At 40.8% G+C, this 26,256-nt stretch overlaps 2 protein-coding genes across 2 annotated transcripts; one reads left to right on the top strand and one right to left on the bottom strand.

Annotated features, from left to right (window-relative positions):
- Window positions 1–7,005: 7,005 nt before the first annotated feature.
- On the top strand, window positions 7,006–8,214 carry LOC148868175 (uncharacterized). The gene is made up of 3 exons (XM_088973652.1): window positions 7,006–7,236; window positions 7,345–7,450; window positions 7,547–8,214. The coding sequence occupies exons 1-3, from the start codon at window positions 7,204–7,206 to the stop codon at window positions 7,672–7,674; spliced, it is 267 nt and encodes an 88-aa protein (XP_088829778.1). The 5' UTR covers window positions 7,006–7,203; the 3' UTR covers window positions 7,675–8,214.
- LOC148868174 (protein STRICTOSIDINE SYNTHASE-LIKE 3-like) lies at window positions 8,115–25,539 on the bottom strand. The gene is made up of 5 exons (XM_088973651.1): window positions 24,438–25,539; window positions 23,484–23,759; window positions 22,985–23,152; window positions 11,172–11,575; window positions 8,115–8,415 (listed from the first exon to the last, which is right to left on the bottom strand). The coding sequence occupies exons 1-4, from the start codon at window positions 24,764–24,766 to the stop codon at window positions 11,173–11,175; spliced, it is 1,176 nt and encodes a 391-aa protein (XP_088829777.1). The 5' UTR covers window positions 24,767–25,539; the 3' UTR covers window positions 8,115–8,415; window position 11,172.
- Between the last annotated feature and the right edge of the window lie 717 nt (window positions 25,540–26,256).

Raw genomic sequence — 26,256 nt, 5'->3', positions numbered from 1 at the left:
TAACTGGCTATTCGGCTCGATTTCACCCCTACCTTTCATGGATTGTTGTGGTCTTACTTTATGTCACTATATTGAGTTTTTTTTTTTTTGATAAATTAAAATGCCAGCTGCGAATATTATCCCAACTACAAAAAAAAAAAAATGGTTTGAAGTTTTTGCCATCGAGAAAGCGGATGGGCAAGCCTTGGAGCATATAAAATATTTACAGATTCCAGATCAGAAATAAGAGTTTTAATTTTGTCTAAATAGTGCTGCAGACCACAGTCAAAAAAATCCAGAGCGCTTTCCACGGCATCAACCAGCCCTTTGGCATCAGTATATATAGTGAGGCTGGTCTAATGGTACTGCTTCACAAAAAGCAGGCTTTGAGTAACTGCAAAAATTTCCAGTTATTATCCAATAAGACAAATATTCCGTAAGTACCATAGTCATTCTTAAGAGTTCCTTCATCACAGATTAGATTAAGGGAAACTTGGGCTGAGGTATTAGACAAGGGGCACAGGCACTATATCGAGTTGAGGTGAGGGTACATAGGGCTGCAAATAAGTGGGATCAGAGCCTACTGGAATCTGAATTCCATCTAAAGTTGGATTCGAATATTTCCTTTCATCGTAATAAATTGGCCAGTTGGATTGGAGAGGATAAGTTAATCCGTTTAGTTAGTCGATTTTAATTGGATATTCGATAAAACATTCAAATCGGATTGGATCAGATAAGTTTGTTTACGCTCACGATCTTTAGACTCTTTATAAATGTTCAAAGTATTGATATGATACGTATATTGGTCATATTGTATTGGTACTTAGAAATGGCTAATATATATATATTTTCAAAAGATATAATAGAATACACCCAACCCATGATGAAATGTTTAGGCCACATCAAGGAATGACTTCACCAAGGACTGTTTGAGATGATGACATGCGTCCCACCAATAAGAGGTACGATGGTTCTCCAAATGTCTACATAAGGTATTGAGATCACATCTATGTCCTACAAAAGGTGCTCCACAAACGCCCCACATGCACATCTCAATGCCAATGTGTATTGGAAGCATCTCTTAAAGTTGTTAATGGGAGATGTTCTCAATACATAGTTAGGATATGCTATGGGGCATTTGTGGGGCACCTTCCATGGGGTGCAGATGTGAATTCAAGGGTATGTCACCAAAGGTAAGAGTCTCTATTCTTTCAACTTAAGCATTTTATCACTTTAGCACTCTTCAACTCATACAGCTAACTCAGTTCTTTAGTGTAACATGGTCTAGTTGACACCCCTTCTTTCACTTAGGCTTAATTTGGAAAGAGTATACATACAAATATGTAGAGTGCAAAATCTTATATTTTGTATGTATTTATATTGTACATATTTGTATATTGTACTCTTTCCAAACTAAACCTTACCGACTTGAGTGTCGGAGTCTTTCTCGACAGGGATTCACATTGAGGCATTTGACCTTTTTGTGTGTGAAGGTTATTAGATCCGATTTAGCTCATCTAGCTCACCAACTCGAGCCGCCTCAACTCATCTAGCTCGACTTGGGACGGTATCAAGTTTATATGCGGATTTGACTAATAATGGATCTTTTGTGTTTGTCTCAAAACTCATTGATCTCTAGCCAATTAAAGTGGACCAAGGAGATTAATAGGATTTTGTTTACAATTGCTTCCGGTAGGGTCGAAGTAATCAGTCCTAGATTCTATAGTGGATTAAGGTGGTGTTGAATGTGGTTTTTCTATCTGGTTGAGCCTGTTTTGAGTTAGAACCATCATAAAGTATTTTTATTTTCTACCAAAAACATTATCCAAGGGGTGAGGAATAGTCCAATGACTTGGCTCTAAATAGGAATTCTATGTGGCAGTGTAGAGATATATTCTACCCATTGGATGTTTCCTTCATCATCTATCCATTTGAAGAAACAATCCAATGGCCAAGCTCTTAGTTGGAATCCTATGTGGTAGTGTAGAGATACATTCTAGTGCATTGCATATTAGTAAAGATGGATACACACCATTGAAAACCCTTAAATTCTTGTTGTTAGAGTGTGTGGCTGAATCCCCATGCTTTTAGAGTGTGCACTAAGTTTTTGCCTATAGAGATCCCATCTAGAGAGTGGCATTGTGTCATGGGAGGTAAAGAATTAAGGTCCAAGTTAGGTTGGGCCTTACTAAGCCGGGCACAATTCATCTAATAAATTGGGCTCAAAATCAACTCTAAGCCGGGCACAATGCCTATAGTCATTTAATTAATTTTTTACTATTTTTAATTGCAAAAACTAGTAACATACTATCAATATAAATTCTGTGTATAAATTCAAATACAAGAAAAAGTGATGACAAATTCAAATAAATTAATTTTCATATATTTGAAATAAATAGAATACTAACTCTTTGCTTTTGGAACTCTCTTGCGAATGAGATAAAGCCTACCATTCTCTCTTGTAGGTATACTTCATGTAACTTGAATATTTGTGTTAGAGTTGAAGCCAGGATTCTGATGGCATGTTCCCATGCTTTAAAAAATGGTGTAAATTGCTTTGCTGAAATGGGCTTAGAAAGTTTGATCAAAAGGAGGATCCTACAAAAACTTAAAGACTAGTGTTGTAGCTAGGTTTACTCGTGAGTGGATGGTATATTGGTATACGTACTTTCTTCTTTTCTAAGAGCCTTCTTTGTCTATTATTTTTTGACCAAAGGTCCCGTTCCTCTTGATGGGAACCCATATTTATATTTTTTCTTGTTCTAATCTTCTCATTCCCTTGATTGATGATTTTATTGTCATTAAGTAATTTTCAAATGTGGGAAGATGTGCTTTATATATATATTCTCCTTTTTTTGAATTTTTTATTCTTTTTATTCCATGCCATTTTGAAACAAACAATGAGATGCACTTTCCCAATAACCTAAATAATGTCTTCTCCTAAAATTTCTCCTAAACTACCTCCCCCACTTTCTCCAGAATGATCTCTAATTCCTATTTATCTTCTAAATTATCTCTAATTCCTATTTATCTCCAAAATTATCTCTAATTTAGTAGACAGTTTCTCTCCTAAATTATCTCTAATTCATATTTATCCTCTCTCCTACTTTTTATCTATATCTATCTAAAGAAAGTTTGAATTAAAAAGGTTAAGAATTATTTAAATATTCTGATAAAATTATATAATAACTTTAAAATATTTATAAAAGGCACAAAAATTAATTTTATATTTTTACAAAATATATCACAAATTTATGTACTAACAATTTAAATTATGTTTTTTCGGATTATCAATTTAAATGATTTTCAAATATTTAATAATATGTAATAGCTTTAAATAAATAAAATTCAAATAACGAAAAAATAAATAATTTATAGATTATTTAAATATTTAAATAACTAAATGTTTATTATAACTATATTTTAAATAGTTAAAATAACAAACTTAGCTAATAAATAATTTTATATTTTTACAAAATATATCACAAAATTATGTACTAACAATTTAAATTATGTTTTTCCAGATCATCGATTTAAATGTTTTTCAAACATTTAATAATATGTAATATCTTAAATAAATAAAATTCAAATAAAAAAATTAAATATTTTATAGATTATTTAAAAATTTAAATTACTAGATATTTATCATAACTAGTTTTTAAGTATTTAAATAGCTGGGTATTTTAATCATTAAGTATTTAAATAACTGGGTATTTTAAATAACAAAATATTTAACATAAATAGATTTTAAATAGTTAAAATAAAGAAGTTATGTAATATATTTAATTTTTTTTGAAAAGTAGAAAAATAATTATAGCATAATATTGAAATTAATAATAATTTAATATTTTTACATAATATTGTAAATAACTAAGTTCACATATAACAAAAAATAATTTGAGAAAATAACTTTCAAAAAAGTTAATATTTATTAATAATAATTTTAAATTCTTAAATGTATTTGTTATACAATTATATATACTAAAAATTAATATTTATTGTATTTCAGTAACTATTTATTGTTTATGTGATAAATGTATTTTTAATTATTATGTATAAATTTATTTATTTTTTGTTATTTAATAGAAAACTTTCAATAATTATTGGAGATTAAACTACTATTATTGAAATTTTAAAACTTAATTTATTGTACTTATTGTATTTATTGTAATTTTGTTATTACTTATTGATTAATATTTATTAGAGGTTAAACTATTATTTGAGAATATACTATTTATTGACTAAGTCAATATATTTTTAATACTTATTGTATTTTTTTCATTATCAATATATTTTCAATAATTGTGTATGTTTGCTATAAATTTTCAATAATAATTGAAGATTAAACTATTGTTATTTATTAGAAATGAGACTATTAATTTAACTGAAATTATGAGTATTGATGAGTTGGTTTGGCTCGGTTTGGTCATAGGCTATTTGGCCAACCAAATTGACTTGGTCAGGTTGGGGAGTTGGTCAGCTGAAGCCGACTGACCTTTTGTGAAAATTGACCCACTCAAGTTGTATCGGTTTTGGTCGATTTTTTGGTTTGGTCATTCAGTTCAAAAGATTTAAACTTAAAAGTTAAATTTAATTTTAAAAATTATAGTGCAATTTTTAAAAAATAAATTTAAAAATTAGATTTATGATATAAAACATTTTAGACTAAGAAATATGGGAAATTTTCCACTTTTCTATATTAAAAATTATATTTAAAATATAAAATATTAATATATATTCATGGTTAGGTCGTACGATTTTGGTTGGTTTACAATTAGTCAAAGTGAAATTGATCCAACTTGGTCGAATTGGTAAATTTTTGAAACAAATCCAACCTAAAATACTAGAAAATCAACCAACTCGGATTGAGTTGATCGGGTTCATCAATTTGATGAATAAACCTAACTAAAATTAATTATTGTTATTTTTGTATTATAAAAAAATGTTAAAAGTAGTATATAAAATATGAATAATTATTAATTATTTAAAAAGTTGAAAAAATAAAACAATTGTATACTCTTATGTGTTTCTATTAGGGTCATTTACTAGAACACATCTTATATTTTTACATATTTATTTAAACCTACCTTATAGTTTTCATTTTATTTAAACATCCCATATATTTTATAACGTATTTACTTAACCAACCTTTCATTAAGGAGTGCTTGTTTTGTCATTAGACTCATGATTTTTTATTTCAAAAATACCCTTAACACTTTTTTTATATAGAAAACAAAGTTAACCAAATATAACCAATATAGTGGTTGCCCGTGTCTTACAAAGTGATGTTTTAGTAAATCCATTGCAAATTATAAGTGATGTTTTAGTAAAATTTTAACTATAAGGTAGATTTTAGTAAATCCATAAAACTATAAGGAGTATTTTAGTAATTGACCATTTCTATTATTTAGCTTTCGTTTAATAAAACCCGTGCATCTAATTATCTCTTATAAAGAATATTGGCAAATTACCCTTTATATAAACAGCAACATTCCATCAATCATTTTTCTCTTTAATCATTGACTGTATTTCCTTCTCCCTAGGTATATACGTATGTTGGCTAACCAATCTGGAAGCTTAAATTCCTTCTCGCTAGGTATATACATAACAGATTTGCATGGATTTCGCTTATGCAATAATTTGGCACCACAAGCACAAGGTGAAACATCACAAATTCACTAGTATTACAATGGGATTTAAGGAGTGAGGTCAAAGCAGGGGCACGTGAAGCCCACAGGCCTTAGCATGGAGTACATGAGATGAGTTTTGATCCTACACAACCATATTTGAAGGGACGCAAAGTGACCATCACAGTGGAATTGGATTTCCTCACAAAATTTGCCCTCTTGCAGCCGAATATTGAGAACATGGGAATGCACACGGGTGCAGTGGGTGGGTGTAAAGATCAATTTTGTGGGGGAATGAAAATCTGATTTCCATCACAGCTACTAGCTCATTCATCTCAATAATGTTCTTTGAATCACCCTTCGTGCCTACACCCACATTGGGCCACTCTAATATCTGTTTTCTTTTACTTATCGGCTCTACACTTTCTCATTGTATTAACTATTAATCAATGGATTTGGATTGATACTCCCATCCAACTTATCTTGAAATCTTTAAAATGAAAAAAAAAAAAAAAGAAATTTGGGGATTGACAGGACTAAAACGAGGATTAAGGCCTTAAGGGGGGTGATGTAGGGGCGGATTAATTCCGATTTTGAGAAGTGAGAATGTAACATCAAAATATTGGATGCAACGAAATCTATTTTGTTTACATGCTGGCGTCTATTATTGGGGCTTTTTTTTTTGATAACAACGTCTATTATTGGTTGTTTTTTTGTATCGTGGGGAATGCTTGACGATTAACTTTTAACCTTTTGCAGTGTTAGATTACTGGTCAATGAAAGAGAGAAGAAGACAAATCAGTCACGTGCCCTATAACAAATACAGTTAGAGGTCTCCTTGTTGACGTCCAAATAATTTTCAATTATAGTAATTTTTTTTCCTACTAGTTTCTTGTTTTATTTGCCGTATACAATATAGAACCATATTCTATATTCTCTATTTGGTTCATTGGTTGGACTTCCTTTTCGATGACCATGTTAGTACTTGACTAGCGACAAATCAAAAATGGTCAGTGGGCCCTTTAGTCTAGTCTACAACCAGCCAGAGAATTTACCATCTGGCCCACTTACCACGGAGAAGGGAGAAGGGGTAACTGGGTAAGGCAGGTTGAGAGAGCTTGGCTTCCGAGTTCCGACTCTTATAAGTTCTGATTGTAAAAGGAGCCTGCTCTGACTCTGAGTGTGTCTGACTAGACTGGACGGTTTTGCCGAGAAGGAGCCACGCTTCACGTGAAGGTGGCGCCCACTGTCCACCTATTGCAACAAAGATAAAAGATTGGCCATTTACAAATCTTTCCTAATCTCCTCTCCACCAATTATCATCTATCGCCCACGTGGGACTCCTGGCCCCAGCCCCTTTCTTATTTTATATATTTTCTTTTTTTTTTTTTCTATACTTCATTCTTTTTTTTTTATTCCAAAGTTTGTCTCCTAACCCCTTCTATGACCCTTTATAGTTACGTCCACACTTCAGAGACCAACACAATTCACAACACACACACAGTAGATCTCGTTCTCTTTCCTTCTATCTATCTCTCTTGGTTTCCTTCTTTCTTTCCTCTCCAATCTCCTCTCTCGGTTTCCTTTGTCTGCAACGATGGCGGATTCATCTGCTTCTTATATTCACATGGTGAACAAATTAAGTTCCTTTGTTCCCTTTTTGGATTTTTGAGTTTACTGTGATCCATCATGCTTCTTTGTTTGTGTCTATAATGGACTACTGATGATGATGATGTAGGTGCAACATCTGATAGAGAAGTGTCTCCTCTTCTACATGACCAAAGAAGACTGCATAGAAGCCCTCTCCAAACATGCAAATATTAAACCTGTTATTACTTCTACTGGTGCGATAATTTTTTCTTCTTCTCTCTCTTCACAGGTCCACACACACGCAGTACAGTGCTTTATTTAATCTATTACTAAAATTTATGTATATGCAGTGTGGAAAGAATTGGAAAAAGAGAACAAAGAGTTCTTCGAAGCATACGCGAGGAGCAGAGCGCATCGGGTTGCCGAGGCGGAAACAAAGCAAATGATCCAAAGGATGCTCTCCAATTCCGACGACTAAGCTATTACTATTCCACCAAGTAGTAGTATGAAAGAGAAGACGACGAGATCTTTTCTTCTTCTTGACCCTTTTACATGGTAGTGGGAAAGGAGCATAGACCAACATAGTAATTAATGCTGACCGACAGAGGAGGACGACGACTTTTGAATGGATCGCCGGCTCGTTTCATAAACTACCCTGACTGACTCCACCATCACCGTTCATCATCAAGTAATAATGCAACAAAGCGAAAAGAAAGGAGGCAAGGACCAAGGAGCAGGGCAAATATATTTTCGCCGGGGAGGGAGGGAGGGAGGGGAAGGGAAGTCGTTATCCTATTCCTATCATACTTTCTATACCTTTAAGATTTCAAGTTCGTGTCGTATGTGCCAGCAGTGTTGGTCAGGGAGGTCGGATGTCTTGACACGTTTCGCATGTAGCAGCGCCTGGGTCTCTCGGTGTGAAATAGTCTTTTTCTTTTCTCTTTATTTTTCCACTGTAAATAAGTAATATAAATGCAATAGATGAAATGAAGCAGGAGAGATTGCATGCAGCTTTCAAGCGGCGTCTTTATCTTCCCCTTTTCCTCTCAATTATTTTCAGTTGTTTTTATTATTTTTTAGTGAAATCGTTGCGGACGGCTTTGATATCAACCAACCGATCAGTTGTCAATACCTTTACGATCGACCACCAACTAATTTTCAACCCTACGATCATTCTTCTTGTTTCTTTTGCCTTTTCTGAAATCTGGAGTCTGGACACCTGTCATCACGTGTTATACAGAATGTTAAAAAAAAGTTAAACTATGATATGTAACGAATCAGCTGGAATCATAAACTTAATAGCCGATCAAGTGTTATTTATCAAAATTCATGAATGGTTTTGATTGGTCAAAACACTCGATATCATATCTTTCTATGACACGCTATCTAATCCATATCTTTTTTGTCTTTTTAACACGTCTAAAGAAAGGGAGCTGCCATGCCACGTCCCAACATATCTCCCATGATAATTACGACGAGATGTTCTTAATGCACGTTGAGATCTGCACATGGGACGCGCCTTATAAACGCTTCCCAGAGGCTCCGAAAACAATCCATGTCAAAATTGTTAGTTCGGATCTAATCCCAATAAACTGCTACAGAATATCTTTTCCTGTCTTTCATGAATCATGATGAGATGTTCCGTATACACGTGGCTGCGATGACTCGTTTGAACAATAGATCGTTTATTGGGACCATGAGGTGGGTGGGATCCGGGCTCGTTTGTACCAATCTGCCCAAATCAGAATTTACTATGCCCAAAGTACAGGGGAATGCATCCTGAACGTGAACGTGATTAGACACCACAGCTGGACATTGGTAACATAACTCTATGAATGATGACAAAAAAATACCAAAGGTATTTGCGAGAATGACCGATCTGCCCAGATCAGAATTTTATAGCCTCAATGTACAAGGGGAATGCATCCTGACCGTGAATTAATGTTAAATTCACGGACAGGTTGTGATTTATGGGGGGAGAGGGCCAGTAATAGTGGGGCTGGAATTCAGAATTCTGCATGCATGTATCCGTACTTCTCCAAAGATGTTTTCCATGTATGGTGTAAAGTCTTGCACAGCGTTTTGAGGCCAGAAGATCAAATTCATGTTAAACTCCATTCTTAAAAATGCAAAAGGATCCTATCGAATTGAAATAAGCAAAGTCTAAATTTGATACGGTTATTGAATATCATTGTGTTTGGTTGCAGTGTATAAATGCCTAAGAATGCAAATGTAAAAAATGTAAATTCTTGTTTAATTTTGTTTTGGATTTTATTTTATTCTTCTTATGTCTTAATTAATTACATTTATAGTGCAATCAAACAAAAGCTAAAATTTGAAACAAAAATATGTCAAAATTTACACTCAAATCATTTCATTTATTTGCATTGCAACCAAAGACAGCCTAATGCTCAGTTTAGAAGGAATACAAATACAAATTTGTGGAGTACAAAACCTTGTATTTTGTATTTTGTATGTGTGTGTGTTATAATTTTGTTATGTTATTTATTTTTTTATAAATAACATGTATATATATATATATATAATGAAAATAATTAAAAAATATTTGTACTTTTATTTTTACTTTAATTAAATCAATATATTTTAATTTTTAAGAATTTATTAATTTTTAAAGAAAACAAGTCAGATTGGATCCAATCCGAAAATCCGACTTACCAATAGGATTCAAATTCAAATTGAGTCCTATAAGATCCAATCAGAAATCGGATTGAATCCAACATGAACAGTGTCAGATCAGATTCAAATATACTCTTATTCGAATCCCATGGGATCCATTTGCAACCCTAATATTTGTACTCTTTTCAAATTGAGCCTAATAAACAAAAATAAAAATGACCAAAATATATATGATTGATAAAATGAGTTCAATATTTGTTGAACATCATTAGCAAAATGTATTGAAAATAAATTTTATGAAAATTGAAGTAATGATATAAATTTTACTAATAGATGTAATGTAAATTTTACACATGTATAAATATATAGATTTAAATCAAATGGAATCGGATAATATCACAATCAGATAAATGGATTATCAATGAATATTAGTAAGAGAACCCGACCAATAAGGCCTTTATAGGACCAGGACCAGAACTAGAACAATCTAAGATGGCCAAAAAAGACAGACTAAAGAAGACTACTTATTTGCCTACTCCAGAGTCATGCATGTTAAGTCTGAGACTCTGTCCACAGACCATGTTAATATCACAATCAGATAAATGGATTATCAATGAATATTAGTAAGAGAACCCGACCAATAAGGCCTTTATAGGACCAGGATCAGATCTAGAACAATCTAAGATGGCCAAAAAAGACAGACTAAAGAAGTCTACTTATTTGCCTACTCCAGAGTCATGCATGTTAAGTCTGAGACTGTCCACAGACCATGTTAATTAAAGATTTGGGGTAGAACTGTTCATGAAACGGATGAACAACTAGACCTGAGTTGGTCAGTTTCAGTTTATTCATTTGTAAATCAATCAAAACCAATTATATTATAAATTAAAATTTTTTAATTTATTTTTTAGTAATATTATTGTAATTTTTAAAATTTAAAATTTAATTTTATAAGTTTAAATCTTTTGAACCGACTGATCAAATCGATGCAATCCGAGTTGACTGATTTTCACAAATGGTTGATTGGTTCTGGGTGACTAACTCCCCAACCCGACTTGATTGGTTCTATCTCAGTTTTTATCAAGACAAAATAAAATAGCAGGCTTAGCAGCTTGTGTGTTCCCTTGCATCATCAAATGACAATAAAATAGGATGCATAACTAGTTATATTTGTACTTTCTACTACTCAGACTAGAAACCAGGAGGAACATAGGAGAATGGAAGGTAAACATGCCAGGCCTATGTAAGAGCAACAAGGCCAACTTAGTGTCTTCTACCAACACGGATGGATAATTTCAATTAATCACTCATCAGAAAAAGAAGTAAACCCATTATTACCTCATTTGAGATGGTAAACTGCAATAAAAGGCATCAATATGCTCCCTATCCATAGCTTCCCATCTTTTTCCTCCACTTCACTCACTGCTTTAACTAGCTTCCCTTGACTGTCCTCTAACACCTGCAGGACTTTCCCCTCGAAGCTGTACTTGATAACCATAGCATGAGGCCTGCCTCCAACTGTCAGCAGATACTGAAGCTTGGCTGAAATCGGTAAGTTGAGAAAAAACTCTCTCAGCTTGGGGTAAAGACCATTTACATAGCCATACATAGTCCGACGACTGTGAATTGCTACCCAGAATTCACCATTGTCGTTGCTTCTCACATTGTCTGGAAATCCAGGTAGGATGGCAAATGTATCCGTCGTCCCTGCCTTGTCGCCTTTCAACCAATATCTCATTAATCTAAAGTCAAGAGAAAGGAGAGTTAGAGAGTAATATTTTTGAGAGAAGATAGAGGTATAATTTATTAAAAACCAGAGAAAATCATACTAGTTGTATACTAAAAGAACTGGATCCAGTCCTATAAGGACACCAAGGAACAGTCCAACCAGAATACAACCGAAGCCAAGCGGCGCAAGAAACTCAGACCAAGACCAAAGCAGCTGAAGCTGCTAAACATGCAGCTTCTCACGTTGTAAAACTCAGAGATGCCTTTAGTCCTTCTACAACCAGGGAGGTAACTTAGACTTTCAACAGAGCATCAAAAACCGCACTATCCGGGTCTAAGTCCACCTACATCCTCAGAGTTGGGACTGACAATAAAAGACGGATTCCAAACTGTTTATACGCTGCTCCAACTCTTAACACACTACTGCTATAGAATTGCAATCTTCACGAACCACAGTCTCAGCTTGATCACCACTCACCAGGGACCACGGTATGTTGCTGATTTCTAGGTACATCAGCCTCACAAACCAGACCCGGTTCAGAAGGCACCCAAACCGAGGATTCCTGTAAGCTGGATCCTTCACCCCCTACAAGCAAACCCATCCCTCCTGCTTAAACCTTTTAAAGCAATGAATCTTTTCCACGCAAAACCAAGAGGGACTGGGATGGATAAAGAATTCAGTGTAGCTAGGTTCCCACATCCGGAGAGATTGGAACCAATGTGTTCGGTTCCTCTCTTGGTAGGGACTAGGGAGAGAGAAGAACGTATGTTAGGTTAACTCCAGGAAACCAAAAGCCTCCAAACCCTAAGAAGAGTCCAAATTTGAGAGAATATCCATTGTTCGCATTTAACTCCCAAAATACAACTTAATACATGAATTATAGTCTTCTTGACTACTTCTACAAGACCACATAATCCCTTAGGCTTCGTTTGGATGTGATGTAAATACAAAATTAAACCCATGTATTTGGAAAATGGCCGAACAGGTCAGCACAAAAAGATGAACCGGTCATGTTTAGTTTTACACTGTTGTTTGTTTGGAAGACCGGTGCAAATGATGAGAGTTTTTTTTTTTATCAATAAATGATGAGTAATTTCTAGGTGTGTTTGGAAGATCGGTGTAAATGCTTAAACAAGAACGTTTTCATCTCCTAGACACCAGTAAGTTTTAAATGGAGGTGAATCCCTTTTCCTTCTCTTAGAGACCCAGAGCTTGCACATTGATGGAGGATAAAGGCAAGCGTGCAGTGGTCTAAGCGAAGGCCACGGCAACAGAGAAGCTCTAAGGATTCAACTGCTTCTTTGAGTTTCCCCTCAAAGATTGATCACACGTTGGACGACACAAGGAACAATTGAGTTTTTTCTTTCGGGTTGGAATGGTTGAAAGAATGAGAACGTGATTCGAGGAAGGGACAGAGAACATCACAGAAGAAGATTGTGTGAAGTGTCATCATCTACGATCTGATTCGCAAGCTAACAAATGTCGGACAATTACGCCAGTCAACTCCATCGATTGGCTACGACTGCAATGGAGAACAGGCGATGAGAGAGAAGAAGAAGAAGAGAGAGGGAGTGGAAACTATGGTGGTGGATGGTGCTGGCAAATGAAACTTGACGGTGAGAGAGAGAAGTGGGGGAGAGAAAGAGCCGTTGCTTTTACACTGAAATTACTTTGATCAAGTTTTACATCCAAAAAACGGATGTATTTTATACATCGATTATCAAAGTAAAAAGGCTTCGAAGGTGAAGTGTTACACCGATATTTAGTGTACTTTTACACCACCCAAACAGCTGCAAAACTGGATCGGAGTCTAAAAGTACACCGAAATGGCTTTTACACCGCATCTAATTAGGGGTGTCCACCTAACCATAGACATTTTTTTTCAAACTGAACCGGTCCTACCTGTTTCAATTTCTCCGAACCGGAATTTCACTGGTTAATCGGTTGGTCGGTTTCAGTTTTTGACCAATTCAGTTCTTCGGCTTTTTTAGATATAAATATATGTATAATGTTATATTATAAATAATAAATGATATATAATATATTTATAAATAAATTATTATAAATATAATATATGTATATAATTATATATATATAATGCATATATATATTTATATATAATATAGAGAAAATATGTGATATATATTAAAAATATACATATAAATATATATACTGATCGATTCGATTAATCCAGTAAATTTGACACGCTATAAGATTTGGGCAAGACTAAAACCCAGAATCTTAATAAATTACGATTTTATTGATAAACAGGGCACTTAGTCTGATAAATTCATTAAAAAACATGTTCAGATCTCTTACTCACAGGAATCATACCCACAAAACACTGCAGGTGTTCACCAGGATGGATGAAGAAAGATTTGGCCTGACCTCGTAATCACTCAACACGTGGCAAAGGCAATAGCTCGGTACGACAGGGCGCCCAAGGTGCAAGCTCCAAAACGAAGAACCAGCGGTCCGAACTCCCTACTAGGAGCCCGAACTCCCTACAAGGAGTTCGAAGTCCCCGCAAGGAGCCCGAGCTCTCCCTTAAGCACCGAGCCTTACAAATACAAATGGCAACAACCCGAACTGGCCTGCCCCATGGCAGTTTGGGACATTCCTCTATCCGAACTCAAGACTTCACCTCACTCACCACTCTAGCACTTCGCCTCCAGGATGCCGAACTGAACAACCGTACCAGGCCTGACACCGAGGAGGTTCGTATCCAAGGGCGGCGCAACTGACTGACTTGGAGGCCACCTGCCACCTCCACCTGCCACCGCCATCTCCAGTTGCAGAGATGGCTCCGACAAAGAGAGCAGTGGTGGTTCTGTCCTAGCAGAGGTGATGACACCCGAACTGGTAGGAGCGCAGAGATAATCATACCCAACCTGACAGAAGCTTAGGAGTGAATGCGCGAGGTGGTTATAAAAGGCTCCCTACCCCCCAAGAACAAGGTATGTGAACTTTGCGCCATCTGGTTTTATCTTGCCTTTGAGAGAATACTAACTTGTGCTTCGGAGCAATCTCACTGGGTTCCACCCGGAGATTCTTCATCTTCTTTGTTTCAGGCTCCCTATAGCTCCAATTAGAGGCAAGGTCGTTGACAGCTAGGACCGACCGGATTGCACACCATCAATTGGCGCCGTCTGTGGGAAACGCTTCTAAAAGCCTCCCTCTAAAACTCTCATAACCACATTTTTTCAGAAAACCCCAACACTCATGGCTTCCTCCAGCAATGGCAGACGTGGCGCGGAGATGAACACCGTCGGGGAACAACTTCAAGTCCCCGCAGTGTGCATCGGACAGTTCACCATCCCCCTTCCGGTGGATGGGACCCCCACCCTGAACGCGCCGCGAACAGTGGCGCCCGTAAACCTTCCCGCCATGAATGTCCCCTTTCCACTCCCTATCGAAACAACCTTTACTGAACCAACTTTTGTCCCCCTGGCGACCAGCCATAACTAGTTTGACGACCTGATGCAATGCATGCGGGCAATGCAAGCCCAAATGCAACAATTCCAGTAGCATCAACTCCAGCAGCACCAAGTACTGCACCACCTCTCTCAACATCACTATCAGCAGCAGTTCCCCCAACTGCCCCTAAACCAATCATTGCTTCCACCTCGGCACCCTGCTCCGAAGCCGATTAAGGCTTCCCCTCAGGGTGGATGCCCTCACCGAGGAGAAGCCTCCCAATTTTAGAACCCCCCAACAGCCAGGCCTCATCCCCGAGCCGAAGGGAAAGAAAAATCACCCCTTCCTTGCAGCTCGCAGGTGGGTCGGGAACCTCGCCTGCAAAGTCAGCACCTCGACACTCCAAGCCTGAGTTCCCGCTCACAGAGAACCGATTCAGTGCCCTAGCAGCAGACTACCAACATTCCGGGCCCATCGAGCTTGGTAACACAGAGGCTAGCAGCGCCAGTACTAGGCCCACTCAACAACGAAGGCACCGGTGAAGTCGCCAAACCGCCACCTGTGTCCTACCCGAGCTTAGAGGTAAAGAAGAGACAAGCTCGGACGAGGTAAAAGCTGCCCCTATTCTCTCAGTTCCTTCCCCCCTCTCATCAGAACTCCTTGTAGTCCCTATGCCCAGAGACTTCAAGCTCCCCCCTTTAGACAAGTATGATGGGTCCTTCGGCCCCAACGACTACGTCGATGCCCTTCCAATCCCAAATGCACCTGACAAGGGCCAGTGAGTCGTGCATGTGCGTGGCCTTCACCACCACTTTCAAGGGGGTGGCCCACACCTGGTACAGAAACCTATCCCCCGGGTCAATAAGAAGCTGGACCCAGTTCATGCAGGTCTTCACCGCATACTTCGTTACCAGCAAGCGGTGCCCCAAAACCGAGGAAAGCATCTTCGGAGTGGTTCAGAGGGAAGGAGAGTTCATCCGGGGCTACATCAAGCGGTTCAATGACGCGTGCTTGCAGATACTGCGATTGGACCCTGCGGTATAGCTCGCGGCGGCCAAGAGAGGAGTAACGCACAAGGAGTTCAAATGGCACATGGTAGCCAACCAACCCGCGACCATAGCCGAATTCCTCAAGCTCGTGGACAAGTTCATGAGAACAGGAAGAGACCAACCAAAGGACCAAAGGCGGGGTCAAGAAAAGGAAAAGAGAAGGCGAGCCCTCCAACCCAGGTGATAGAAAAAACTCGGCCCGGGAGGCGAAGCCAAGCCAGCCATCCCGAGCTCCGTTAGCAGCTCGAACGGACTACACACTCTTAAACACAAGGCGGACTGAGATCTTTATGACGATCAAAGACGCCCCATACGTAAAATGGCCACCCCGCCTAAAGGGGAACCCAAACGAGAGAAATAAAAATTTGTACTGTAGTTTCCATAGAGATCACGATCATAGTACCGAACAATGTAATAATCTCTGGGACGAGATAGAGGCACTCATCCGTCGCAGGTACTTGAGAAATTTTGTACAACAACAACAACAACAACAACAACAACAATAACATAATAATAATAATAATAATAATAATAATAATAATAATAATAATAATAATAATAATAATAATAAGACAGGCTGGCAAGGAGAGCACAGTAAGGATGCTCCCGAATCTAGCAACTGGCCAGCCGAACCATCGCAAAGACAACCTCCGGAAGAGATGCCAGTTCGGGGAACCATCCACGTAATAGTGGGAGGATCAGTGGTAGCAGGTTGTACTTCGGGGCGGCCCGGACGTCAGTTCGCGAAGCAGCCCGAGAAGAACAGAATCCTCCAAAGAGGCTGAAGATGAAAGAACTAATCTTCTTCATAGAGGACAATGCGCGAGGTGTCCACTACCCCCACAATGACGCGCTTGTCATAAAACTAAGGATCAACGACTTCGAAGTTAGGAGCGTACTTGTGGATTCAGTTAGCTCGGCGGACACCCTCTTCAAGTCAGCATTTGACCAGCTTTAGTTGTAGAGAAGCGAGTTGAAGCCTGTGAACACTCCTCTAGTGGGCTTCAGCGGAGAGGAAGTCAGACCCCTTGGGAAAATAACAGTGCTTGTGGAAGTCGGCACATGGCCTTGTGCGGTGAGACTCAGCCACGATTTCCTCGTGGTTGCGACCCCCTCCCCATACAATGCCATAATAGGGCGGCCAGTTACGCACGTCCTACGGGTAGTGGTCTCCACCTACTATTTGGCAATGAAGTTCCCTACAGACTTCGGTATGGGGGTAGCCCGGGGCGACTAGCTCGAGTCCCGCAAGTGTTATGTTGTCGCCCTGAAGGGAAAAACCAAGGCAGCCGACGACCTCGAACTGAAGCGGCCTACGGAGCAGGGTGAGGAATGAGCTTCGCCCACAGAGGAAACGGTCGCAATCCCGACTTCGGCTATGGACTCGGCTAGAACGCTACAGATCGGTGCTTCCGTCAAGGAGCCTCTACGAACCGAACTGGTGAGTTTCTTACTTCAAAATTTAGACATTTTTGCATGGTCCGCGGCCGATATGTCCGGTATTAACCACAACCTTATAACTCACAAACTCAATACTGACTTTGTAGTCAGACCCATTAGAAAGAAGAAACGCAACTTAGCCCCGGAGCGCTGGAGGGCGGTCGACGAGGAGGTCGAAAAGCTCATCGCAACAGAATTCATAAGAGAAGTTCATTACCCGAACTGGGTAGCCAACCCAGTGCTGGTGAAAAAGGCAAACGGCAAATGGCGCATGTGCGTCGACTACACCGACCTAAACCGAGCCTACCCAAAAGATTGCTTCCCCCTCCCCAAAATTGACCGCCTAGTGGATGCGACCTCGGGACATGAGCTGCTAAGCTTCTTGAACGCTTATTCAGGTTACAACCAAATCAGGATGGACCAGTCCAATGAGGAAAGAACCAGCTTCATTACCGAGTTCGGCCTGTACTGGTACAAGGTTATGCCCTTCGGACTGAAGAATGCTGGGGCGACCTTCCAAAGACTTGTGAATAAGCTGTTTCGGCCCTTAATTGGCACGAAAGTAGAATGTTATGTAGACGACATGGTCGTCAAGACGTAGTTTTCACAGGAATTAATACAAGACTTAGATTCTGTCTTCCAAATTCTGCGTCAATTTAGCATGAAACTGAACCCAAACAAATGTGTCTTCGGTGTCACCTCGGGTAAGTTCCTAGGGAACATTGTCAACCGGCGCGGCATTGAGGCCAACCCAGACAAGATAAATGCCATCCTAGATATGAGACCACCCCGGAAAGTAAAAGAGGTTCAGAGGCTAAACGGCCACATAGCCGCTCTAAGTCGCTTCATGTCCAAATCGGCAGACCGCCGTTTGCCTTTCTTTAAGGCAATCAAAGGCAAAGGGCTTGAATGGACCCGAGACTGCCAGCTCGCATTCGACGAGCTAAAAAGCTACCTCGTTAGTGTGCCAATCTTAGCTAGACCCGAGGAGGGTGAGGTCTTAGAGTTGTACCTCTCGGCAAGCAACGAGGTGGTCAGTTCGGTACTAATAAAAGAAGTAGATCGGGTCCAGCGGCCCGTCTATTATGTTAGTAAAATTCTGCAGGGAGCAGAGACAAGATACCTGCAGATAGAAAAGCTAGCATACGCACTGGTAATTGTAGCTCGGAAACTCCGCCCATATTTCCGGGCCCACACTGTCATCGTCTTGACTGACAAACCTCTTAGGCAAGTCTTACTTAAGCCCAAGCCTCCAGTATAAGTCGCAAACTGCTATTAATGCCCAAGCCTTAGCAGATTTTATCGTCGAGTGCACGTTCAGCCTCGAGGTCCCTGTGCCGGTTGAGCCCGAGATCCCCAGTTCAGGTGAGACCGAAGCTCCCAAGCCAATAGAGTCTGAACCCCGTGAAGTAGCAGCCAGTGTGGCATCTCTTCTGGTTAGACCGAACGCGAACTGGGATGAGGAACCCTGGATCGTTCACGTAGATGGCTCCTCGAACCAACAGGGTAGTGGGGCAGAAATAGTGTTGCGTGGCTCGGGTGGCACGAAATTGGAATACGCACTATGCTTTGAGTTTGTGGCATCCAACAACGAGGCGGAGTACGAGGCACTGATAGCTGGGCTGAACCTAGCGCAAATGGTAAAAGCAAAGCACATAGTTATCTGTAGCGATTCCTAGCTCGTGGTCAACCAGGTTACGGGCGAATACGAAGCACGCGAGCTCACTATGATCGCATACTTGGCAAAAGTAAAGGAGGCTCTGCTCAACTTCCAGTCACACTTCATTAGGCAAATCCCGAGGTCAGAGAACATTGAGGCCGACGCCCTGTCCCGGTTAGCCAGCACGAGTCACAACACCATGAGAACCGTGTACATAGAGGACTTATCTTGGCCTAGCATTCTTGGTGGGGCAGAGGAGGTCGCTTCCGTCCTTGAAGCAGAGTCGAGCTGGATTGACCCACTCGCGAGCTTCTTGCTAGATGGAACCCTCCCTGCGGATCGCAATGCAGCCAGGAGGGTGTAGCGCCATGCAACCAAATATGCCATAATAGACGAATGGTTGTACCGACAGTCCTACACGCTCCCCTACCTGCGTTACTTGCGACCTGCCGAAGCCGAGCTCATACTTCGCGACACTCATGAAGGTCTGTGCGGCGGACACTTGGGGGGCAGAGCCTTCGCCCAAAAGGCACTTCGACAAGGATACTACTAGCCAACGATGAAGGCAGAGGCCGTCGAGCTCGTCAGAAAATGCGACAAGTGTCAGAAGCATGCCAATATCCACCATCAGCCTGCCGCCGACCTCAAGTACCTCACCAACCCATGGCCCTTTGCGCAATGGGGAATCGACCTCTTGAGGTCATTCCTGCCAGCAACGGGTGGGTGGAAATTCCTAGTGGTGGTGATAGATTATTTCACAAAGTGGATAGAAGCTGAACCGCTGGCAACAATTATAGTCTGAAACATACATAACTTCTTTTGGAAAAACATGGTATGTCGCTTCGGGTTACCTCGGGTACTAATCTCCGACAATGGCAATCAGTTCGAGGATATCAAATTTCAGGAATGGTGCCAAGATATGGGAATTCGGTAGAACTTCACATCGGTCGCACACCCGTAGGAAAACGAACAGACAGAAGTAATGAACAGAGCATCCTTCGCGGACTGAAAGCACGACTAGATCGAGCTAAAGGGTTGTGGGCGGACGAGCTACCAAGTGTTCTATGGGCTCACTGAACCACGGAAAAAACCACCACAGGAGAAACCCCCTTTAACCTCACCTACGGCACTGAAGTGGTAATCCTAACGGAGATCGAAATACCTACACTACGACTAGAAGCATACGACAATCAAACAAACGGCGATGAGTTGCGTACCAACCTTGACCTACTGGACGAGGTAAGAGACCTTGCATACATCCGGACCGCAGCTTACCAACAAAAGGTAGCTCGGTACTACAATGCTAGAGTAAAAAAGCGAAACTTCCGCGTCAGCGACCTGGTTCTCCATAAGATCATGGCACCCAAGCCCGACGTGGGCAAACTTAGACTGAATTGGTAAAGGCCCTACTGAGTTAAGAGAGCGTTCGGAGGGGCATATGAGCTCGAAACTTTAGAGGGCAAACAAGTACCTCGAGCTTGGAACGTCGTTAACTTGAGACGATACAACCTATAGATCACCAAGCGAAGTGGACTAAGTCACTATTAGAGCCAAAGGGTTAGGGCGCCAAACTACCCGAGGCGACTCGGCCTGCGGGTTCAAACTCTTCCTCGAGTTCTGCTTCAGGTTCACTAGGACTGTCGGGGGATGCAACTCGGTTCGTAGAACCTGCATCCGACTCCCTTGAAGAACTGTCTGAGCTATCCGAGCTAGACATTGGAAGGAGAATAAGGATATAGGAAAGCACTCACCCGGAAAAAAGCAAACAGACTACGGGAACGTGAATGCGAGCTATAAGCTGGGACGCGAACTGAAACTGAGACGCGAGCTCAAGAAGCAAAACGCATGATAGTGACAGCGACTGGGGTCCCCCACTATTTATACCCACAATAACCAAGAATCAATGGCTCAGATCAAAAGACAATTCGACGGCCTGTAGTCGCACTGACTGCACGTCTCCAGAGATCGAGATGTGACTCGCCGCACGTCTCGTGAAACCAAGACGTGATTGGCCACACGTCTTTCTGAAACTGAAAGCGCCAGCGCACGTCTCCTTGCCTTAAAGGCGGTAGCGGCGCATTTTTTCAAAATTGAAAAGACGCCTGCTGTCACGTCTCCCAGCAATGCGCTTTTTGAGTTTTGAATTTTGAAGTAAACGTGTGTCGTCACATTTGTCAGCATTCATAGACAGACTGGCGCATTTCCCATCTTTCTTGGCACTCGAGAAACCCAAAAAAATCCTGACGAGCGCACACTTCGCGCTATTAGTCAAAACATGTTCGAAGTACAGGACAAATCCACCCGCCACCCCGCTAACTCCTCGCATCAGGGCAAGTCCCTTAGGGTGAGGAGTGGGGGGCAATTGATGAAGGAAGATTTGGCCCAACCTCGTAATCACTCAACACGTGGCAAATGCAACATCTCAGTACGACAGGGCACCCAAGGCGCGAGCTCCGAAAGGAAGAACCAGTGGTCCGAACTCTCTACTAGGAGCCCAAACCCCTACAAGGAGTTCGAAGTCCCCGCAAGGAGCCCGAGCTCTCCCTTAAGCCCCGAGCCTTACAAACACAAAGGGCAACAACCCGAACTGGCCTGCCCCATGGCAGTTCGGGACATTCCTCTATCCGAATTCAAGACTTCACCTCGCTCACCACTCCAGCACTTCGCCTCTAGGACGCCGAACTGAACAACCATACCAGGCCTGACACCGAGGAGGTTCGTATCCAAGGGCGGCGCAACTGATTGACTTGGGACCTGATGCTTGACAACCGCACTTCAACGGTCACCTGCCACCGCCACCTGCCACCACCATCTCCAGTTGCAAAGACGGCTCCGACAAAGAGAGCAATGGCAGTTCTGTCCCATCAGAGGTGATGACACTCAAACTGGCAGGAGCGCAAAGATAATCATACCCAACTGACAGATGCTTAGGAGTGAATGCGCGAGATGGTTATAAAAGGCTCCCTACCCCCCAAGAACAAGGTATGTGAACTTTGCGCCATCTGGTTTTATCTTGCTTTTAAGAGAATACTAACTTGTGCTTTGAAGCAATCTCACCGGGTTCCACCCGGAGATTCCTTATCTTCTCCGTTTCAAGCTCCCAGTTGCTCCAATCAAAGGCAAAGTCGTTGACAGCTAGGACCGTCCGGATTGCGCACCATACTGCTATAGTGTCTAGTGGTAGAAGATCCAAACTGCTAAAAAACTTCATTAAACTTGGATCAGGAATACCTATCGATTCCTGGTTTTCATAGATTGACCATCCTGTTTGGTCGACAGAGTTACTATATTAAAGTTTTAAAAACCATTTTTTCTTATTGAAGGATGGACCTGTGGTCAACCATCTGAATCAAAGGATCAAGTTATCTAACTAGTTGTAGGCTTGTAGCGGAGACTTGTATCAAATCCCATCCCATCAAGTTAGTGGGGTCATGGACTTGTGGGTACCGGGGATTGGCTACTGCCTATCCTTAGTTGTATAGCAACTTCCCCATGAAGTAAAAAAATAAACAAATTCGATAACTCAGCGAAGGCCGAAGGGGTAGACCTTGCCACCGATTCAACGGGTCTCAAATCTCAATGACCATAGTAAAGATTCCTGGTTTCAATACAAACGTGCACCTCCGTCATGCACTCTCCTCCGTGGACAGTGGACACCCTCCTAGTCCTAAGCACAATAAAGTCGACAAGTCGTGTTCCTAAGCCATGGGCCTCCTAACGTGATCACCACCCATATCAACCCCGTCCAGGTAAGTTCTGCCGTTAAGGTTTAAATATGCAATGTTTTCAATTTCAGACATAGTACTTGAGAAATGCTCAATTGATAAAATGCATTTTGAATTGAGAGGGCACTTACTTGCCAGGGTGTCCGTGACAGAAAACAAGGAAGGACTTATCCTTGCTCAAGGAGACCCCATTTGGGAATTGGAGATTCCGAACAAGAACAGTCGTTTCTTTTGTAACTGGGTTGTACTTCAACAGCCTCCCATCAGGCTCACCGGAGAAAACTAGCAACAAAAAGTTCCTGAAAATTAAGACCAGGTTAATTAGAAACATTGTTAACTTGTATAAAACAAAATAATCTGAGACGAGAGACGGGATTAATCAAGAATTCCAATTTAAAACACCCAACTTCACAAATCACAATCGAACACTGTGCGGTGCATATAAAGTTTCATTAAATGCACATCACAGAGCTCTGCATCCAACCCTTATTACCAATCTTTCCTCCGGCAAACTGAATTCCTGCAAAGTGGGAGAAAGCATGTTGTAGCCAGAATTCATTCAAATCACATCAGACCACCTGTCGCAACATACATCTATGCCATGCAAGAAAGAAAGAAGCTGCCACCTACCTCCTCTGGTATTTGGTGCTGCTATCCGTAAAATAAACATTCCCTTCATCATCAATATCCAAATCGTTAGTGAAGCCAAACGGAATCCCCTCGACTTCTGTGGCCAGTGGTGTTGCCTGCCCACCTTCTGGGCCGACCTTCATCAATCCAAAATATGCATCGGCAATGTATAAATCTCCCGTTCTCTTGTCAAATCGAAGCCCCAACGGGCGGCCACAGATGTGCTCATCCTTCAAGTAATTAAAGATGGACGGCTTCGGGTTACACAAGTCTGACCTGAATCCAAATCGATTCAGAGTTGACACCGATAAAGAATTATCATAAAAGAAATGCACATTCAGTAAGCATTTTAAGTATTTACAAAATTAAATATAAAACAGAACTGTGACTCAGTTCAGGAATCCGGTTCTGCTACTCAAGACCTGGGAGGGGTGGGGCACCTTACGCGCAGAAGAGAGAATACTGGTTCTCACGGCGGCCCGCGGGCCGCGGGACCCCAACGAGAAGGGGGTTCAGAACAGGAGTTCGAATCTGCGCCCCAAAAACGTCCCAGTCCCACACGATAGGGCTTCGCCGCGTGTCCTCCCACACGCATTCCCCTCTGAACTCGTGCGGAGCTAACGGGACAACCGTTATCGTTAGTTTATCCCGTTAGCTCCAAAATACCAAAACGAAATTGTTTCCCCTCTCATCTCTCGACCTTGTCCTCTTCGTATACTGCACCTCCTCCTCCTCCTCCTCCTCCATCCCCGGCGCCGACGCCGACGATATAGGAAAAACTTGTCACCAATCAACCGTCATCATAAATGTTAATCATCAATAGATGGTATTCATCAAGATTCATGGGGTTCTGATTGGTCAAAGTTCGTCCTGTATCATATCTTTGCGGCATTTATAAATTTACCAATGGGCAAAAATCAGAGGGCAAATAAACTCAAACTTCACTTCACTCACCTGTTCGGGGAAGTAAAAGCAAAATCAGTCCACGATTCGCCGTTCCATAAAGCAATCCGACCATCGGCGGTTCCTGTGTATGGCCCTCGACCTAGAGAATCGAACACCACGCTTTCAGGCGCTTGAACTTGGTTGAAAGACCAAATATCTGATTTTTGCAGCAGGTTTTCTCTGTCTCTCTCGGCAGGAATCTCCGAGTACGGAGGCAAATCCACTTTGTGAGCTTTGAACTCTGGGAAACCGGAGATGGCACTATGCTCGAAGGGGTCTACTCCGCAGTAAAGAGCCACCAAAAGAAATATCCCGGCAAAAATTTCCCTCGATGCCATTCCCAGAATTGCTAGTTGATTCAGCAAGAGTACCAGAAGATGAAGAAAGTTGAAGACGATAAAATTGCACCCTAAACTGTTTGTTTGGGAAAGAGGGAAAAACACCGGAAAACCACTCCCGGCAGAGCAGATATCAGCCGGCTTAGGGTTTTATGATATCAACCGGCCCACACCCCAGAGGTACCTCAACTGCTAAACAACTACTTCCTACGGCCTGCAAAATATAAAACAATAAGATCGTGCCAATTCATCCCGTTGATTATATAGTTCTATCGCTCCCTTGGATGGGGGTCCCAGTTGTTTTGAATACAAAACATCAAACACTTGGTGAGCTACCACTGCGGGTACAACTACAATGTTCCTGTTCGTATTGTTTCTCCAATTTTATGGCGCTGTACCGTCCTTAATTCTGATATCTTCCGGAAGTGAACCGTCACCTTCGCTTTTCATTCGCATTTCATGGATCGAACGTCTACACCTACACCTGTAATTACTCGAGCAGATTTTGGAAAGGTACCGACAGTACCGTTGGTTGCTATAAGAGTGGTTGGGATTTGGACTGTCGTATTAAATTGTAATAGCTAAGTTACCTTCTTTGTTTTTTGTGTTTTCTTGTGGTGGAGGGGTCTGGACTCAGACTCTGGATGAGGAAACCGGATTCATGACTCATGAGTGGGAGTAGGGGATCTCAATTGGTTCATCCAGATAATCACCACGTATTCAATGAATCCCACCAAAATATATAGGGGTGTTAATTGGACTAGATTTGGTACAATCCCATTCGGTACCGTCCAATGTGAGTCCATTATAAATGGATCATGACTAATCCAATCCAATGAATATTTTGGACCTGTCAAATCTGTTCAAACTTGTTTTAATTTAGATTGATTCTAATCTAAATTTGGTTCATTGACACTTATATTTTTTATCTTATTTCAATGGATCAGATATTGGCTCATCCAACTCAACCTAATATGAATTTATTACATGAATCAGGTCCAATTCAATCCAATAAACACTTTGGACCATTAAATCTGGATTTGTCCAATTCAATATGTCTTGTTGGTCCGTTCAATCTGTCCAAATTGATTTTAATTTGGATGGAGTCCAATCTAAGACCAGTTCATTGACACCATTACCTAAATGGCTAAATACATGTATCAAAATTCTGGCTAGGACTTTTTTCCCCAAACTTTAACCGAGGTGGAGGGCAGTCATCTTAACCATTAGAAAAAATAAATAAATAAATAAAAGATTACACTCTCAGTCTCAACCTTTCCCCATACAGGTCAAGGAAAAAAGAAAGCAAAGACAAACCTAAATGCTACCATTTAATCCTTGAATTTGGCAAAACCTATTCAATCCTTAAGACTCGGTTTGCAAGGAGTACAAATGCAAATATATACAGCGTTAATGCATACAAAATTTGTATTTCTATAAATTTGTATTTGTATTCCTTCCAAACTGAGCCTAAGTCACCTTCATCAATA

This window comes from Nelumbo lutea, chromosome 2 (assembly GCF_056320005.1).
Source record: "Nelumbo lutea isolate HS-2025 chromosome 2, American lotus-T2T, whole genome shotgun sequence".
Taxonomy (NCBI): domain Eukaryota; kingdom Viridiplantae; phylum Streptophyta; class Magnoliopsida; order Proteales; family Nelumbonaceae; genus Nelumbo; species Nelumbo lutea.
The sequence above is the reverse complement of the archived record's forward strand: the minus strand, read 5'-3'. Positions and strand labels throughout refer to the sequence as shown.